Raw genomic sequence first — 12,682 nt, 5'->3', positions numbered from 1 at the left:
TATAAATGCTTGCTTTTGCCACCTGGCATGTTCATTCAGGGACCAGTCTACCTTCAGCCCTGCAAAATCAGGTTCTCAATATTAAACACATTTTGTTTTTCTAATTTATAAAAGGATGCTACCTTGCTCCAACTATCTGTAATGTGATTTAGAAATAATTAAGAATGAAGATGTATTTTTACAGTGATGGAGATGTTCTTACATATGCTTACATTATCTCTGGACTTCCTGATGCCAGTCAACCATGCACATTCCAAACAGTTTGTAAGTATTCTAGAACTGCCCATCATGATGAAGCTTGCAGGCACCGAAATTTATTTGTATCAAGTATTTGCTCAGATTAGCTTCTAAAGAAATGGATTACCTCATTTAGTCTTAGAAACCTTAGTACACAATCAGATTCTAAAGGCATAACCAGGACTTGTTCATTGCATCAGTTTTCTCTAGAGTAAATTGGGAATCCTGAGTAGCAAACTACCAAAGCAAAATGAACAAGAATTAAGTACATTCACGTCAAAATATTATTCCTCAGACTAAGACAGCCTCCTCTTTTTGTACCTACTCAAGTCAGATTAGTTTTACACTATTTCTTCTTGGTAATAATTTTGAAATAGATGGGAAAGAAAAAAAAAAAATTACCAGGTTGCCAAGCAGAGGGATTCCATGTTTTTTTTATAAAATCTGTTCACAGAAGCCAACCCAAGGTTGGATAGTAAAGGTATAGTAAAAATGTCTGACAAAGGCAAGCAGACAGCTTGGAGGAAGAAAGCTGTAGAAAAACAAGCAATCACTATCAGATATGCCCTCATGATTTAGGATATAAGGACTCTTCTAGCACACATAACCCAGGAAACAAAACCAAGAGCCATTACTGCGAATTAACAGTGCTGAGGCACAGCAGCAGTTTTTCCATGTCTATTTGCAGTGCAGTGTGCAGCTGCACAGGCTGAGATGCCTTGATCATGCCCTCCAGTACTCACATGGGTTCAGGTACAGTCATGCTCACTGATTAACTCAGCTCTGTCTCAGCTCTTACGGTTTTCATCAGTCTTCCATTCACCACAGATAAATCTGGTTATCAACAGTAAATAAAAACAATGCATAAAACCCGCATTTAAAATGGAAGAGTAAAAGGCTTCTAGTAATTACAACCCAGTGAGAGCTACAGCAGAAAACTGACAAACCAACACTCAAAGCCATTAGTGTGCTGAGAAAAAAAAAGTCCTATTCACTCTAGGTGCTCAGTCTTGCCTCTTCAAGCTAATACTAAACCCTAAAATGTTTATTTCAGATTACATTATGCAGCCTGCTGGTTTGGATTAACACGAACAGATCTACTAAGGACTTTGGTAAGATGTACTCTACCATCACTGGACTTATATGGATGTATTTTCTTTCTCCACATCTTTCTGACTTGTGCCAATTCATCTCCATTTCATCACAGACAGGTTTCTTACTTCTATGCCGCTACTCAGAAATTATAAATTGTATTTTACCACATCCATGAATATCAGCCTGCCCAGTGCCATTGAAAAAATTAATGGTGCTGACACATCTAGAACTTTCCTATTCTTAGAGAGATTAATTTGTGCTTCCTGTAGAAATGTAAGGAAACAAAAGGTCCCAAGATATGCCTTGCTGCTACAACAAACGCCAGAAAGTGCTTCATCTGTGTGGAAGTTTCTGGTTCAATACAGCGCTTCTGTCCACACACCCGACTAAGTGAAAATGTAAAACTGGGCTGTTTCATACTAGATTGTAGCTGAATACATTTAGAAACTCATTCTTTTTTGGCATAACTGGGAACACAGATCCCACAGAAGGATTGTCACACATTTCAGACCACTATCCAGCATGGTCTGAAATTAGAAAGAAAGAAAAAAAGTGGTTCATAGACAACCCACATGTGATAACGACCAATGTAAACTTTTCCAGGTGCTTAAATGAAAATAAAGGCTTATGACAGCATGTCTATCAAAAGCGTAATCTTACTTCACTGAAATCTATCATAATCTTGTTTGGCTTGAGATCTCCCTACTTCCAATCAGGAGTCAATGTATTGCCAGTCTATCATCTTTACATCATTTCTTAAAACTGCTGTGCATTATGGCCTCCAAATGCACCTCTCCGCACTATGCAAGCCCTAGAAAGAGCAGCTGTTCTGTCTGATGGCTTATCACAGAGAACTGATTCTGCCTACCCAACATAACCCTCTCCACACCTGGCTATTATAATGATGCAGGCTGGAAGAAAATCTGCTTGAGATGGCCTCACTGGGCCTTCAGCAGGATCACCTGAGCTTACCCCCACAGTTCACAGTTTGATGCTTATGTGTGTTCATAAGTGGCATTATGTTCCCCGTGCTTAGAGATTTTACACTGAAGTTTTATTCACAATCATCATTTAAGTATTTATTAATAAATTATTATATCTTCTATTAAGCTACCAGGAAAAGAATACATTAGTCCTCTTAGCCATTATATTTATTTTGGTTTGGTTTTGTTAAAAAAATACCTGCTTCTCCCAGCAACAAATTCTTTTTCTTTAAGAGTTTTTAATGGGGTCTTTCTTTAGGAACCTATAATGCCTGCAATGTGATCCACTCAGCAAAAGGTCTCAGTACTATGGAGTAATCCAAGCTCCATTCAAAGTCTGCAACCACTGTCAAGAGGGAAACCCTAATGCATTGTGCGTGCATTGGGAGGTGGGGGAAGACATTAAAACAAAAAAAAATAAAGAGCCAAAAGCAAAAAAGAAAAGCAACTAGAGACAGATATTCAAAGGTAAGAATGAAAATCGATGTTTAAGACGAAAACCAGCTAGCCATTTCCCCATGTATTTCTCAAGAAGAACCAAGATTTCAAAATATATTGTACTCCCCTTTATGAGCACACCACTCCTATGCATTGGTATAGGCACACTGAAGAAAAAGAAATCACTTGCTTCAACCTAGCAAACAGATGGCTGAAGACAGATATAATGGTTCTGTAACACCAAAAGAGGCATGGGGATGAATGAATAAGCATGACAGTCTGCTGTCTCCTTCAAAACAAATATTAAGAGGTTTTAAATAAGAGGAATAGGTCAACTGAAAACAAAATGATATGGTTTTTGATGCAGAACACTGGTAAGCTGACCATCTCCTGCCAGCCACAAAATGCTGTGGATGGCAGAAGGATGCTGGGTAAATGCATGGAAGAGAAATCCACTGAAAGCTGCTGAAAACTCAAACCCCCATGCGGCTCAAGAAGCTCAGAAGCTGTTGGAAGCTGAGAGTACAGGCTACAGAAAGAAGTCATGTTTCTGCCATTCTTGCATCATTTCTTAAGATCTCTTTTTTTGAGGACAAAAAATGCTGGATGGATAGCAATCCAGCCTAACCACCTCTTTTCCTATCATGTAAAAGACTACAGGAACTGCTAAATTTGCCAGACAAGAAGATTTACTTTCACTTTACATTGAACAGAACTACACACTTCAAATTACACTTTCTGAAATATATTTGCAATATCTGGACATACATGGTTACATCCATATTCAAGAAAGTATCTTAATACCATACACAAGTTATGCTTCTTACATATAGTGATTATGTCCCACCTAGTTCAGAACAAAGTTTTTAGTTTCTCTACTGCAACCGCTAGTTTCAGAAAAGGCTTGGTATTCCCTCAAGACCCATGAGTACTGCCACAAATGAGTGCTTTTGAAAAGTCCCTTCTTTGAAAGCATACTGCTTCTTCAACAGATTTGCCGTCTTTTTGTGATTAATACTATTAATTATGATTAATAGTATTGCCCCACCTGAGTTTTTCCATGATGGTTTTGCAGTAAAGCAAGCAAATAAAAGTACCTTTTAAAGGAGAAGCTGACTATGGTGCAACACAAACCAGCAGATGAATACAGACTGCAGTCAAACTTAATTTTGGCCTTTCAAGTTATTAACATTACAATTGCTTAAAATTTTAAACTTGGACTCAAACATTGGAAGTAATGGACAAATCTGCCACTCAAAATAAACCAATAGCCTCATTTGCTTCATGGCTAATAGGGACATGGGATTTCATTCTATTTTCTCCATCAAATCTAAGTCTTACATTAGCCAAAAACTTTCCTTTGAGATAGCTATGAAAAATGTTTTCATCTAAGTAACTCAAGGGTTGGAGAAATCTAGAACCAAGCCTCTCTGAGCTGGTCATCCATGGGGTTTCCCCACCATGACTCAACAGTGTTGGCCAAGCTGTTCACAGGAATGCAGCCATTACCTAAGGACACCACCCTCAGTTAAAAATTCCATCTCATCTTTGATAGTAAGGTATACAAATCCAGTTTCCAGATGCAGCAGCACCTTATGATTTGCCTACTAGGTTCTATCATTTACTTTCTTGTATCTTTTACTAAAATCACACCAAGAATCTGCTATTTCTTGTTCAGAAACCTATAAAATTATCCTTGACCACAAACTATAAGTATTATTTATGTATTATGCTTTATGTTCAAACAGCCAACCTGTCCAAGAAAAGAATTATTTCAATTGTGTACGACACAATAATCTGCTGTGCACTGCTGCATATAGCTGGAGAAGATGTGTTGTACAATCATTAGTAAGAAAAAATACTAACAGAGTGATAACGTCAGTGTTTGGTTTCTAGCAGGTTTTTTGTTAGTTCTGTTTTTCCAATCAAACTGAATCGTTCTTATGCTCCTATTTTCCTGATAAAAACACTGAATGAATATAAAGACACCTGCAGTGTTTTCAGTGAAACCTAAGCAACATTGCAAAGCATGGGACATCCCAAAAGCAGAGGAGAATGTGAGAACAGTAAACATTCTAACATTTAAATCGCATAAAGGTGGAGCATTATCCTGAAGAAAAGCAAATTGCAATAGAAAGTACTTCACAGTCTTTCAAGCCATCAGCAGCACGCAAGAAACACTGCAGTAGAGGACTTTTTAAAAGGCAATACTTGTTTCTTACAAATTTACACTGCAAAATCCAAAGTCCAACCGGTATCAGTTTAGACTTGCACCAGTCCTCCACAGTTCTCTATACAAGGGGCAATGGCAACGGCAAGCCAGACAGACAGCACTGAGGGGGAGTCAATATTTTGGGGTTTCAGTTTCTAAAAAAATCAGTTTTGTCTTAAAATGATTTTGCAATTCCACATTTGGAACAGCCCATTTAAACCCAGTTCCTGATCCACAGTTTTGTTCAGTCTTCCTAAACACTTAGGAAGGAAACACTTCCTAAACACCAGTTTGAAGCCTGGTTGGTTATTTAGTGATGTACCTTACGCAAGCTGCCAAGTCTCGACCCATCCGCAGCAGAGATGTGGCAGAGCCTCCAGCCCGGCAGCGTTAGCACCAGCACACGGTACCGCCAGCCCACCGGCTCACTGCACCCTTACAGCCAAGAGCAGCTGCTGCTGCACTGGGAGCTTTGACACCCAAGAGCTTCTGCACCGAGCTGCTGGCGCCCAAACAGCCGCCACAGAAACAACTCTCCTAGACTGAGGCTGCTTCACCTTAGTTCACGATTTCGTACCGGAAGGTTTCAGGTTCTGTGTTGTTTTCCAGCTGCTGCTGTGGGCTGAAGCTCCCCCCCCGGCCCCGCCAGCACCAGACCAGCAGGACGCTGTCGTAGCGGTGTGTTCGGTATCTGCGCGGAGCTGCGACCGGTAGAAAGGCTTAAAGCTGTCACCTTCACCTGCTGGCCGACACCGCCGCCAAGCTGAGCTACCACCGGTGAAGGCGCACTCGTTGCGAGCGTCAGGTGGCTGGTGTAGGGCCCGATGCCCCTGAAGGGGCGCCCCGAGGAGACGCCCGGTGGGCAGGACCAGGCAGGCCGGGGCGCCCCGCCGAGGGAGACCCCCGCCCGGTGCCGGAGCCGCCGTGCCGCCCGGGCACGGGGCCGGCCACGCGTCACGGTAAAGGCGTGCAAGCACCGTCTCCTGAGCTTGCGGTTACCTGTCACTCACCCTGCCTTAACGGCGTCACCGCACCTGCCACCACGGCCGCCTCACAGTGCCTGCGCACGTCTGGGTAGCACTTGGTTTCCCTCGAAAGAAAAGCACCCGGGCAGCGACCCCGCTCGCAGAGGGCTGCGAGAGCCTGCCAGCCCAACCCCGCCGCACGGAAGGGCCGGCTGAGCCTTCCGAGGAATCGCTGCCAGCATGGGCAGGACCGCTTCAAGCCAGCAGACCCCCCCCCGGGACGAGGTGCCTCCCCGCTGCGGGGCGGGCGCCGGGCCGAGGCGGGCGGCGGCAGCCACCAGTCACCCGACAGCGGCAGCTCCCGGCGGGCGTCCCGCTCGGCCCGGCGCAGCTGCCGCTCCATCTCCGCGATGACGCGCTGCGACTCCTTCTCCTCAGCGCAGAGGCGGCGGCAGCCGTCCTTGGCCACCGGTGCCCCCGGCTTCCGACGCCGGAGAGGAGCGAAGGGGAGCCGTCCGCAGCAGCACCCCGCCGCGGCGAGGGGCTGCCTCCTCCCCCCCCGCCGCCGGCCGGGACGAGCAGGTGCCGCCTCCTCCCGCCGGTTAACGACGGCAGGCGCGGCCGGGCCGCGGCCCCGGCGGGGCGGAAACGATCCCCCTCCCGCAACGCTGGAAGCTTTGCGAGGGCGGAGGGGGACAGCCTGCAGGCAACGGCGCTCCGTAGGCCTTGGGCGGGGCGGGGGGGAGCAAGGGAGCCGGTTACTTAGAACCAAAGCAAAATGCCCTCATACACACACAAAAGGCCCATAATAATAAAAACAAAACAAAACAAAAAAAAAAACCCCAAACTAAAACCAACAGAAACCCCACAACCACCAAAAAGCAAAACTTCATGCACCCGCTGGCGAAAGCCAGGAGGCCGGGGGGGAAGGGGAGGCTGGCTGGCACCGCGGGGCTTCGGCTGCCTGCGGGGCGCGCCGCCTTGTGCGGCGGGCGGGGGGCTGCCGGGGGGGCGGGGGGCTGCCGGGGGGCGGGGGGCTGCCGGGGGGCGGGGGGCTGCCGGGGGGCGGGGGGCTGCCGGGGGGCGGGGGGCTGCCGGGGGGCGGGGGGCTGCCGGGGGGGCGGGGGGCTGCCGGAAGGGCAGCCGGCGGGCGGGCAGCGCACCTGCGCCCTGCTCTTGCCCGCCCCCGAGGCCGCCGGAGGGCAGAGGGGCGACCTGAGTAGTTGGTATTGTAAAACCCCGTACCTGGGGCTTGCTTTCCCCCTCTAACGTCTTTGCCTTTCAACACCGATGGGAGCTGTGAAAGGCCGGGAACGCGCCTGCCTGTGGTGTCAGCTGGTCGTCATTTTGCAGGTTTTTTGGAATTAGCGGTATTTCACTTCTTGGTTACATAGCTGGATCTAGCATTTAACTTACTGAGTTTGTGTTTTGTAAGGAATGCGATCTTGGAAGATCGTTCACGTATAAGCCATGCATGTAGTAGGAAGACGAACACCTCAGAGCAGCAGGGAGGCATTAACACAAGGCTGTTTCAGGTGCCCTGTCGATGTCCTGGGAGCCTACCCTGTCTCATGGTAAGGCAATGGTGGCTTTGCTTCTGCCTACAGGTAGTTCAAGGTCTGCAGCAGTACGGGTACGTAGCATTTAGCAGTGTTATTACAAAAGGCATGTTTGCTACTCCTTGATATAGAAAAGACTTACTATGGAACAATTACTACCATCTCCTTTGAGGACATGGAACTTCAAGCAGACTGCTTGATTACAGTAGTGCTGAAGATCTACATAGTCACTTGTGCTGTAATTATGGGTATAACTCTATGCTGAGGGTGGTCGAGGTGAGAACTCCTTCAAACTAGAGAACCCATGGCTTCAGGACTCTTTCCAGTTCAGCCCCTTCCTCTCTCCCTCTGCAGATTCATCTCCATAGCTGTTTTTTCAGGACTCGCCTGCTAATGTAACACTAGCTCATACTCCATGCCCCGGCGTCTGAGACTCATTTACAAGTTTGCAAACAGTGGAGAACATGGTATTTATGACCTCCTAACGACTGAAGGTCTCTGCAAAATCAGCACTTGATTTTACAATCTCTTTTCAAGGATACTTAAGGTGTACAAAACCTTTTTTTCTGGTTGTTGGTTTTTTGTGGGGGTTTTTTTTTGGGGGGGGGGGGCGGGGATGGGGAGCAGAAGAGAGAGATCCTCAGGTTTATAGTACCACTGTGGTTGCACTAAAAATTAAACTATTGATTCTTTTTCTCAGCTTTGCTTTCTCTGTGATTGTGTTCAAAGTTTCCTTGGAGTTTGATACTTTACTTTGTCATCCTCCATCCTATTCTAAAGAAAACAAACTTTGAAATGGTACTTGAACTTTTGAATATGCAGAGTTTTGAATGCATTTAATAACAAGCAACAGGCTTTTGTCTCAAAGTTTATGAAATGATGATAGGAGAAACCATTAGAAAATGGGAAGATGAGGAAATATTTGTTTAAACAAACATTAATTGGTCGGTTTGTTGGTTTCTTCCCTGTAGGCAGTTGCATGTATTTATACTATTAATGTAAAATATTTTTTAAAATCAAAGTTTAATATTTCTAGATCTGTGGAAAACAGTTGTCTCCACCTTTACCAATTAAATATATAAGACTAATGGATTATAAAGCAGATGCTTCATCATTTGAAAGCTAAATATTTTTGTACTTTTTAGTGATAGTAATTTTTTAGAATACTTTCCTGACCTAAGATAGAATGCAGACAGTTTTTAAAGAAGTCGGATCCTCTGAGTCTGCTGATCCTGGAGTTCCATACAAATGTGGCTGTTCTTTGAATAATGTTATTCATTGTTAGTGCAAGTAAATATTTGCCTTGTCTGATAGTATTTGACGACCAGTACATACAGTTTGAGATAAGTGTTAGAATCAGGGTTTTTTTGTTGAACTACAGAAAGGTGTACACAGCAGTACAATTCCCACTACGCTAATAAATTTGGAAATTCACATCATATTTCTGTTCCCACATTAGGGTTGGCTTTCCGAGGAAAAAAATTCAAAGCCATAATTTGTTCTTTTGTATATGTATATATGTATAAATACTGTATGTCTTTTATAAGCATTATTCAAAAGCAAAAATAAGCATCTACAGAAGAGTTTTCAGAATTGTATTATATGAGGTTTTCCTCCATGGTTCCACAGAAGCACATCAGCATCAATAAAAATTCCTTTTTCAATGGAGTAGAGACCCAATTCCCTCATCAGTGATTCTTCAACAACAACAAAAAAGCATTATGATGCAACAGCCAAAGGAAGGGAGAGGAAAAGGGAAGCTACACAGATTCCCATCTCTTACGTCTAGCAGGGTTAGGCTTCTAACGTCTAGCAGGGTTAGGCTTCTAGAGGACGGGGGTTTTGTGCCATAATACAGTCAAGTTCTAAACAATTACTCAGTGACCATGGAGTTCCCTACCTGTAAATTAATTAACAGGCTGAAGAACTCTTCCCAACATATTACACTGTTTCACCTATTTCTTCATCTAAGAACAAATTAGTATAATGTAGGAAATCCTTTGGGCAATTTATTCCTGAAACTAACATTTATGTAATATGCTTAAGCTTTCTTTCAATCACTGGTGCTATTTTTTTCAGCCTACTTGTTTTCTTGCATAAGCATGTAGCTAAGTTATGGAATTGTGCAGATTACAAGACTAGCAAAATTTTCTTCTGAGTTCCTGAAGGCTTTGTTTATCCCAAAGTGCTGCTACATCTCTCTTGGTGCAGCTGTGGGGGAACACAGCCACTCAGAGTACCTGACAGCCACTTTTGTCCATAGCAGCATCTAGGCTTTATTAAAAGTTGCACTCCAAGAGTCTGTGCAGAACACTGAGGTTTAGCAGTATTTTCTAGACCAGTTATTAACATCCTTTAACTCAGTCCTTTGGCTGATACACCGGTAACTAAACAGGCCTGCCCCCACAGATGCAGACATGCTAATAACTTCGAGAAGGCTGCCAAAAACTAACATGTATATAAAAGGTTGGTGTCAGAACAGTTTTTCTTGAGAGCTGGTTACAATATAAATAAACATCAGTGCTGAAAATTCTGCCCTCGGCTAAAAAAAAAATTGTATGTTTTGCTGAAGGTAGGTTTGAGACACTTAAAAATCTGGTGATGTAATAATGCTTAGAACTCAAACATCTGATTGTCTGACATGCCCATATTGCTCTAAAAGTAGCTGAAAAAGCTGTGCTTGTATGCAGTGGGGAAAAGTTTCAAATCACTCCTGTTTTTTTAAGTTGGGTGGCAGTTGTGTTTGAACTCATGGAGGATGGTCAGAAGTAATTTTCAGTGAGTATCTTGTAACAAAATCATGAAACAGCTATTGTACATGGTTATTCCTCAAGAGCAAAGACTCTCAAAATCATACACTGCTCTGTTCTGCTGACAAAGTTGTTGTTGTTATACTTTCTTAAGAGTGCACATCATCTTCAGATCAGCAGGGTACCAGCTAAAAAGACCAAGAAACAGTGCTCAGTGACAACCAGGAGGAGAGTGGGTATTGTGATTCTGGGTGGAGGTCGGAACCTGGAGAACAGCTACAGTAGAAGGACCTTTTAGGTGTTTCATAACCTTGTATTTTGTTACGTGCTTTACATGGAAGTAGTTGGCTGAATAGAAAAAGGTAATGAGTAGAAGTGAGCCAGATCATGCTTTAGAAAAAACATGAGCAAAAATGTATCACTGTAGATTCAATGAGGGAATTAACTTCAGTTTTGCTGGTTTTAAAAGTGGGTTTTTTTCGATGGCTCAGAGTGGCTTTTGGGGTATTGATATGGAGAGAGAACTTCAAGGCAGAATATTTGATACCAGTAATGTTTCAGTTTTACTCCTACAGTATGTATACACTTTTTCTTAACTTTCTAGCGAAGAATATGTTATCTACTATGAGCCAGAGCAGTGGTAGTTGGAAATCCTGCTGTCGTTTACTCAAGACATAATGAAAGAATGGGAAACCTGCTTTTTTCTGGGCCTTTGTAGAGCATCGTCAATTTAAGCCATGAAAAATGGATACAGGATTTTTATTTGGTAGTGGTTTATATCCACATTTTTTAGGAGTAAACAGCTATGTAGGATGCAGAGATTCAGAGAAACAGACCCCAAATGTTATGCATATTTCAAAATTGGGAGATTATAATAAACTCAGTTTTGCACTAACAATTATGTGTGGTTTTCTCTTTAAGGTGGGTGGTTTAGTTTCTGTTTGTTTTGTTATTTTACACAGTGATAAAGTTTCACTGCAACTGACTTTTTTCCTTTGCTGCTCTGTGTACTTTGTGCGTGTCATTGCTCAGTAATCACAGTAGCTTGCACTCCTTAAAAGGAACAGACTCAGAGAAACTTTGGTACTGGCCCAAACGAGTGTGACAGGTTCAATGACCCCAAATACTGGTGCAGTATAAAATATCCCAGATTCATCCACCTTCCAAGTACACATTATTTAATATACCCTTACCCTTCAACAGAAATGCCTGGATTAAAGTAGCACTTAGAAAGTGAACAGTTAATTGCATAAGAATCTCAAACCAGTCTAGTTCTCAAAAGGCAAAACTGGGCCTTGCAGTAGGAATACTTCGAAAACAAACGACAGCAGCAGCTCAGGTTTCTTTCTAACAGATGTCTGAGACTTATCATAGCCAAAATTTGCTAATTCAGTTGCATGATGAGTTAACCTCATCTTTGCAGTGTAAAGTTACCCCCTATCTGAACACTGCAAACAAACAAAAAATTATGGGAGTAAGATAAAACTGCTGGTGTTCCTTATCTCATGAGAGAAATAAAAAAAAAATTAAAGAAGGTGAGCAAATGAGGAAGCAAAGGAATTTTCAGATTATTGTATGTGTAAGTGGAGACTTAAGACTCTTCTCTTAAATCATAAAGTTTTGACCACATAGGATAATTTTCCTGAGTAATTCCACATGTGCCTCTGTTGTTAAGATTTACTAATGTTTAGTATTACAAGGGCTGATGGTGTGCAGGAATAAAGGAGCTAATGCACATTAAACCACAAGACCACATCCTGTTGTAAGAGGAAAGAAGTCGCATATTTTTACTATTAAAAACACTAATTAGAATCAATGTTACATAAATATTTCAGTGTCTATGGAGGAATTAAATCCACTGTCTCCTGTAATAGTGGTGGGCCCTAACAGCAGTCTTAAAATTCTGTCCAGTTCAAGTATTTTAAGGTGCTGATTTAAACACATTAGATAACTGCAGGCTCAAAGAGGGACCCAGAAATATACTGGATTAAAAGACATTTTGGAAAAAAATACATGTTTCTGTTGCTGGCAAATACAAAAAAGTTTTGCATTTTTATATTCTCTTTTATCATGTAGCCTAAACATAACTAAAATTAATGCATATTCCTCCCATAAAAGCCTGTTTGGATGGACTGTTTTTACCCCCTGTGCTCCACCACCCCTATCTGAAAGGCCGGAGGGTGGTGAATCTGGTTCCACTGGATCACACCACGACTACGGCAGAACTGGAACAGGAAGCCTGATTCTATCACTTCTTGTCTTGTTCTTCAGTTTATCGTAAAGTATTCAGGAACATTCTGGCAAATGTTTTTGAAAATTTATCAGGGTGTTTACTTTTGCTGACTGATGGCAGCATTTAATTAATTAAACTACAGCTGATAGCACAACAGCAGCACTGTTCTAGTCTTCTGGTATTTCTCTAGGAGTTCATGATTTATTAATT

At 42.9% G+C, this 12,682-nt stretch overlaps 1 protein-coding gene across 1 annotated transcript in view; it reads right to left on the bottom strand.

The window, feature by feature from the left end:
* LOC101917764 (guanine nucleotide-binding protein subunit alpha-14) overlaps window positions 1–7,651 on the bottom strand; it is an 87,888-nt gene extending 80,237 nt beyond the window's left edge. Inside the window, 3 exon segments of the mRNA XM_055791686.1 lie at window positions 2,201–2,211; window positions 6,281–6,691; window positions 7,632–7,651. Of these exon segments, the coding sequence (XP_055647661.1) occupies window positions 2,201–2,211; window positions 6,281–6,691; window positions 7,632–7,651 (442 nt within the window).
* Window positions 7,652–12,682: the final 5,031 nt, after the last annotated feature.

This window comes from Falco peregrinus, chromosome Z (genome assembly GCF_023634155.1).
Source record: "Falco peregrinus isolate bFalPer1 chromosome Z, bFalPer1.pri, whole genome shotgun sequence".
NCBI classification, from domain to species: domain Eukaryota; kingdom Metazoa; phylum Chordata; class Aves; order Falconiformes; family Falconidae; genus Falco; species Falco peregrinus.
The sequence above is the reverse complement of the archived record's forward strand: the minus strand, read 5'-3'. Positions and strand labels throughout refer to the sequence as shown.